Source organism: Chenopodium album, chromosome 2, assembly GCF_948465745.1.
Source record: "Chenopodium album chromosome 2, dcCheAlbu1.1, whole genome shotgun sequence".
In the NCBI taxonomy this organism is placed as follows: domain Eukaryota; kingdom Viridiplantae; phylum Streptophyta; class Magnoliopsida; order Caryophyllales; family Amaranthaceae; genus Chenopodium; species Chenopodium album.
This window is the reverse complement of record NC_137835.1, coordinates 79,387,541-79,394,799: the sequence shown is the minus strand read 5'-3', so window position 1 is coordinate 79,394,799 and position 7,259 is coordinate 79,387,541. Positions and strand designations below refer to the sequence as shown.

At 35.6% G+C, this 7,259-nt stretch overlaps 1 protein-coding gene across 2 annotated transcripts; it reads right to left on the bottom strand.

Moving 5' to 3' along the window:
- Positions 1-1,961: 1,961 nt before the first annotated feature.
- LOC145602116 (pentatricopeptide repeat-containing protein At1g18900-like) lies at positions 1,962-6,559 on the bottom strand. 2 transcript variants are annotated; one of them, XM_081658277.1, is made up of 2 exons: positions 6,421-6,559; positions 1,962-5,020 (listed from the first exon to the last, which is right to left on the bottom strand). In XM_081658277.1, the coding sequence occupies exon 2, from the start codon at positions 4,997-4,999 to the stop codon at positions 2,339-2,341; it is 2,661 nt and encodes an 886-aa protein (XP_081514403.1). In that variant the 5' UTR covers positions 5,000-5,020; positions 6,421-6,559; the 3' UTR covers positions 1,962-2,338. The 2 variants fall into 2 exon arrangements, with proteins under 2 accessions (XP_081514403.1, XP_081514411.1); XM_081658285.1 differs by lacking the exon at positions 6,421-6,559 and having other exon boundaries at positions 1,962-4,533; positions 4,610-4,747.
- Between the last annotated feature and the right edge of the window lie 700 nt (positions 6,560-7,259).

The following is a 7,259-nucleotide window of genomic DNA, read 5'->3' as shown; positions in this document are numbered from 1 at the left end:
TGTTAACTTGTTTCCACTGCAATTCAGACTTTTCACTTTCCTTATAAACAACTTCATACTTAAAAACTGCAATAAACAAACAAAATGCATAACAAAAATTAATATAGTTCAAAAATAAAAAAACAAAGTTAAAAAAAAGGATAAGATGTTCATAATTACTTGTACAATTCTATATTAAAATATATATAAGATCAAAGGTTCAATAAAATGAAATAAAGATTCAAAAAATAACATGACAGTGTTCATAATATACTTAAAATACTAATAATACGACTAATACGAATTATAAACAAATAATATTCATTAAATTCATCAAAAAATGATAAAATTAATCACAAATTAATAAAATACAATAAGAAATCAAAATATCTTAAACAAATTCCAGAAGATAATCGTAAATTGATCAATAATTTGATTAGTTCTTCAATTAATAAATTGAATAATACAACTAATTAAACCTAAATATTATGCAATGTTCAAAATCATATTAAAATTCATAAATCAGAAATCAAATTCAAAACACTTTGAACAAAACATACGTATATCTATCAAATTCTGGACATAAATTGTTCAGCAAGAAATCAAAGAGGCGAAAGTTCAAAATCAAGAATTAATAAACAGATTAATCAACAAATGATAAAAATCAACACAAATTATTATAATACTACTGCAAAATCATATTAATCAAAATCTAATCAAAAATTACAGAAGATTAAAAATAATAGATCAATAATGTGATTAGTTCATCAATAAATCAATAGAAAATACAACTAATTAAAATTAAAAATTATTCAATGTTCAGAATCATATTCAATAAAATAACAAACCTAATAACTATAAAATACAAATCACAATCTCATCTCAAATATAAACAACTAAATAAAACCTAATTATACAATGAATTAAAAAAAAACGATAATTATAATTTCAAATAATTAGCAATAATTAAAAGTTTCTCAAAAATCACATTGAAAAAACCTAATTAACGAAAATTAATCAAATTCAGAAATCTTACCTCCACTATCAAGAACTTCAGGCACAGAAATCAAATCCATGGAAAAAACAAGATTGAAGAACAACAAGGATGAACAGAGCAATCAACAATGGTGAGAGAAGCACTGAATTAATCGAAAAAAACAAGTAACTGAGAGAAAAAATTGATGAGAGGAAACTAGAGGAGAGAGAAAATCGACGAGAGAAAAATTTCGAATGATAATTGAAAAGGAAAAATGGAGAAATAAGGAAAGGATTGAAAAAGGAAAGAACGCGGGAAATACGTTGCAAAAATAAGGAAACAAACAACTAGAAAGAAGCAGCTACGTGGCAGCGCCCTATTGGTGGTGCACGTAGTTCTGTGTGCACATAGAAGGAGCTACGTGTCAACGTCCTATTAGTGGAGCACGTAGTTCTGTGTGCACAAGGGTGCACATTATAATTTGCGCTTTTTATGCCCTTTGGGCTTATATGGGTAGAATTATCCAAGACTAAAATGGGTATGACCAATTTAGTACCCAAACACCCTCAATTTCCAGCGTAAATAAACCTTGAGATACATTCCATGTTTATCAAGAAGAAAAACATGAAATTACCCAAATCACGAACCAATATGTTCAAATTTCAGGCAAATCTCTTCTGTTTGGTACAAAAATCAGATTGATCAAAAAGCTAGTGCACTTGTAAAATAATCAGAGTCAGCTTAATCATTAGGCATTCAACTCGTTTGTCACCTTTTACTAGCTCAATGAAGACAATCTGAAACTTGATAGAAACCTCTAGTTTGGCAAAAAAAAAATATAATTGGTGACTCACTTTATGATATGAACACCAGAAATCCAATTTTAACATAAGACCCATTACAAAAGAAATATAACCTGCACCAAATCGACTTTATAGTTGGATCCAATTTCATCCAAAATAGTTAACACCTTAAAAATTTAAAAACTTACGGAGTATTCAATATATCCAGACTAAAGAGAAGATTAATCATTGACTTTTCGCTAAAATAACAGATTCCTTCCTCGAAATATTCCACAGTACATATAAAATATGGATAAGATTTACAAATACTAAGTTAAATGCATCCTGCAAACCTGCATCTCAGCCATAACAAGCTTCTAATACCCGCGATAAAATGAACACTTCAAAAATGCCTAGCTAAAATTGCAGCTAATATATATAAAAATTATAAACTAGGCACCTAATGGCAATGCTAATCAACTACATACAGGCCATAGCTAAATACATCAATTTATTAAACTCGAAGATAGTGCTAGACTGCTAGTTGCTCTATCCGGCATCCACCACAAAAATGCAACTAACATACCATGCAGAGATGTTGCTAGAGCAAATGCATCCGCTCAACACATGACTGCTGCAACCATTTGTTCAGAGGCTCCCCACACCCCACAAAGCACCCAGAATTTCCATTTTCAGTGAAGAATGGAAAGCTAAACATATCGAGCAACTCTTGAACAGCCTGCCTCACCAATGATGCTCCTGTCACCCTACTCCGTCGACCCCAACCAGTCACAATATCGATCCTGGTAGGACCCACCCCTGACATCAGCAGCTGGCGGCGGAACCAGGCTAGTGTCCGAGAAAGAGCAGTCACTGCAGTTCCATCTGACATGACGTGCAAGTTGATTAGCCAATAGCAAGAGCTTTTTTCCCTCACAGCATCAGGGTACACATTCTTCATGGCTGCAACCTCCCACACAGAACCAGCCTCCTCCTTCAATCCTGATTTGTGAAGAAAATCTACCACAGCATCAATGAGTCCTCGTTTGCTTTCTCTGTCTTCACTGTGCATCACGTCCAGGAACCTTCCCACGTGATCCCGAACATTCTGTCCATCAGGCCCTGATGCTGGCATGTTCAGCAGAAAAACATGAGCTGGGTGGCCCGTGATGGCCATAAGTTGCCCACAAAATCCCATATTGAAGGATGATTTAGCTTCAGTACAGCAACTGAGGAGCAAAGTATAAGTTTGGAGTGAAGGATTTAGTCCCATATTAACCATCCCTAAGAGCACATTATAAGCATCTGAAAGTCGGTGAGCTCGAAGAAAAGCACTAAGCAAAGAATTACAGGTTGGCACATTAGGATATAAGCCTGCTTGCAGCATTGATTGATACCAGTGCAGAGCTTTTTCAGCATTCCCAGCTTTACCCCACAAATCCACAAGAAGCCCGTAAACAGGTTCATCAGGAACCCAATTCTTATTTTTCATCTCAAAAAATATTGCTTCTGCCTCCTCAAGATATCCACAATGTCCGAGGACTTCCATCACTATACTGTATGTGACTTTGTCAGGCTCGTATCCTGCATTTTTCATGTCACGATAGATCTGCAGGGCAACAGGGTAGTTTCTTGCCTTCGCTTGCAAGGCAATCATGATGTTGTATGTAACAAGATTTGGGATACAGCCCGAATCAACCATCTCACAGAACAGCTTGTGAGCAGCAGCCAAGTGGCCAGCCTTTCCCAAGCAGTTGATCATAACACTGTATGTAAATGTGTCAGGAGTAAGGCCTGCTTCCTGCATCCTTTGATACATGTGCAAGGCAACATCAAGATAACCTGATTTTGCATGGATATCAATAAGTGTGCAATAGGTGACTCTGTCAGGTTCGCAACCAGCTTCCTGCATTTGGTGGAAAACACCAACTGCATCATTGAGATAGTTAGCACGCCCATAGCTATGAATCAGACGGTTGTAGGTCACTACATTAGGCTCACATCCATCCCTGGTCATCTGCTCAAGCAAGACATTAATTGCATCAAACTGCTTAGCCCGGCCCAAGATGCCCACCATAGTTGTATAAGTATGCCCATCGTGTTTAAAACCTACTCGGCGTTTCAACCAGTAGAAGAAGCCAAGTGCAGCAACATAGTCTGGAATCTGCTTCAGAACTTGATTTGCTTGATAAGCATCCATCGAGAAATTGAGATTCTCAAGTGCAACTTCTGCTGCAGGACCCCATTTCAGCCTTTTCAATATATCTAGAACAATATTAACTTGTCCAGTGCTCACAAACTGCCTAGAAAATGGAGCAGTTCCGGCCTGAGATTTATAATCCCTAGCATAATTATTGATATAGTGAGGAACTCTGCCAGTAAACTTTGTTTTTGAGGCCTGTACATTAGGGCTATTAGTATATGCTTTGGATTTCTGAGAGCTATAATTCTTCTTTTCCGATGAAACACCCTGAGTTCCTACATAGCATTTCTTTTCTGAAGCTGCACCCTGTGTTCCTATGTAGCTTTTCTTATCTGATGCTACAGCCTGAGTTCCTACCGAACCTCCTACATTTCTGGTAGTCTCGTGGCTGAAAGCTTCTGCAGGCCCATGATGATCAGTTTTACCTTTAGGACCCTGATAATTCACTGAGGGGCTAGAAGCAGACTCCTTTCTCGACGAAGGTTTCTCATGTACTTCATAAAAATCTTCTTTCTTTACAGAATTTACAGATGAAGGTTTGACAGTTGATCGGGGTCTACTATGACCAACCATATAAGTTTGTGCAGAAGAAGCTGTTTCACTTCCATCTGTCAGAGGAATCTTATAATTCACAACATCTGATATAAAACCTACTGCAGCAATACCTACCTTGACCAACTGGTCTGTTATGTGAGCTGAAGACTGTGACACGTCATTCTGCTCAGAATTAATGCTGGTGGAATAACTTACACAGTCTGGTTTCCCCAAAGCGCTCGAAAGAGAGACAACTTGTGGACGAGAAGTAGAGCAGTTGCCATCTTCTGGTTTTTGAGAAGCTTTCCCTGCATCCCTTGAGACTACAGAATCTATCCTTGCAGCAGGCAAAGGCACTACGGCCGATGGTTTTGGCCGAAGCAATGTAGTCTGTCTCCTTGAAGCACATTTATCATCATCAGCGCATGAGCATGAGCTCCCATCAGCTGTACTACATCGTGATCCGCTATATAATAAGGATCTAGCACAATTGGAAAAGCTACTGATCTGCTTGGCTCGAAGCATAGCATTAAAATGCAGTCAAACCTGCAGCAAGAAGGGCATCGTGGGTTAAGGCCAGCAAACAACATTAAAACAACAGTGCAAATGAATTAAACTTAGGCCCTATCAAATCCTAAATAGTATAATAATAAACTATAAGTCCAACAGCTCCAACCAATATAACTTAACTAATGAGACAGGTTACCAGAACATCACATAATCACTATGTGGATCCAACTAGGCTGAATCTGTCTGGAAAATATTCATTAGCATTGTGTGCAATACATAACACAAGAAAACTTAATCCACAAAGCTGTTAATAAAAAAAACTCAAATAACAGTATCCAGTGTAATTGTCTGTGCTGCAGCTAATTTCCCCCCAGCAATGACTCCAGGAAGATAGGAGAAGGGGAAAAAAAAAACGTTTTAACGTTTTGGCGAATTGAAGTAGATGTATCATGCTTATCAGAAACCTGTGACAGCTTAATCTTCTATAGTTTCTATAGCATCTTGTTCAGAGACATCACCGCATCTCTGCTTGAACTGTAACACACACACATATAATGACATAACCCCAAACTCAACAAAAGACCAAACTCATACTTTTTACTAAAGAAATTAGCTCAAAGTTTTTTTTTAGAAGTCAGTCACAAGATCCTAATTATTGAAGACCCATAGTCATCTATCCCAAGGAAAAGCTCGATCCACAGACATATCCACGGTATGATATATCTGTGTTCTTCCACGTGAGGATGAAGATCAGGTCTATGTGTGAATATGAGTGTCCGAATGTAGCGTGAATAAATCCGAGTTTGTATATATCATTCATGACCAGAAGTCCAATGCTATCACATCTTTTATGATACAAGCATACAACCATATATTGTCAGTCAGTCTCAAAATTTCACACAAAAAATAAACCCAAATTTTGAACATAAATAAAGGGGGAAAATCGGAGAAAATGGAAGAGATCCAAACACTATGTTGATAGCAGCTCTCAAAAAATCGACTTCCACCAACGATCATCTTCCATTGTTACCAAATGAATTGTACCCCAAGAAAAATAATATATAAAATTGGACCCTGAGTTGCAAAAACACAGGGCATCATCAGTAAAATTGGACTTTTCTTTCATAATCCCTCAATTTTACACCAAAAAGATTATAATTTCGGACGTTTCAATCAAATTCACAACAATTCACGCAAGAAACCACAATTCAATCAAAATCCCAATCAAATCTTTCGCAATTCCCCCATTAAAAACATGAAAATCTATCAATTACAAAAGGTAAATGCAATAATCAAGAACACCCATTTGATCAAATTATGAAATCATAACAAAAAGATTGAAACTTTTGAATAAAATGTAGGCCAAAATTAGAATTAACCAAGAACAGAACAATGAAAGTGTAGAAAGTTGTTGCAAAATAAAAAAGAAAAATTACCAGAATTCGCATGTGGGTAATGAAAAATTCACGAGAAGAGAGAGAAAGAAAGGGTGATAATGTAGGCGGCTCTTCTTCTTCGCCCGCTTGCAGTCAACTCTTAGAGTTTTCTCCAAGCAAGCTGGGGAGGCTGTTAAGGTAAAGTGCTCAAAGACCTGATTTTGCTTCAGATTCTTATTGATTTTGTTTGCCCTACTTTTTTTTATTTGTTTTTCAAAAAGGGGATTTTTTTTTATTATTTTTTTTTTTAAAAAAAATACTTTTTTAACCTTTTGACCTTGTTTGTTTGGCAAAAATTTACACCTTTTTGTAATTTTTAAAACACAAATTGGTATGCAATAATTTTCTCGCAAACAGTCAAATATAGGATAGGGTGTAACTTTTAATTAATTTGGGATAATATTTAAATTGACAAAGGTAATTTTTTATCATACTTTCCGCGTTTTATTTTTTAGTTAAAATTTTAATAACGATAGCAACTTTTTTTTAAAAAATATTTATAAATTTAATTTCATATCGAGGTAACTTTTGATTGTGGATAGAGGTTTTATCTTTGATGTACAATATATCATGACATAGTCGTGTATACAATAGTATTGTCCTTGTAATATGGATGTAAAGTTGTCATGATTATAAGGATCAAAATTCACTACAATTACATTTAGATTTGTTTTGATTTACTTAACTGGACTGTTTATGAGAAAAGGAAATTAGGAAGAGAACTGATTGAAATTGAAATGAAATGAATTGAATTGAACTGAAGAGGACATGCCCTTAGTCATTGACATTCGTAATATACAGTGATTATATTTACTGTATAAAGCTAACTTCCTAATATA

Bases quoted from the DNA above. Each gene is read 5' to 3' on its own strand.
- LOC145602116 (XM_081658277.1), bottom strand. From the start codon at position 4,999: ATGCTTCGAGCCAAGCAGATCAGTAGCTTTTCCAATTGTGCTAGATCC.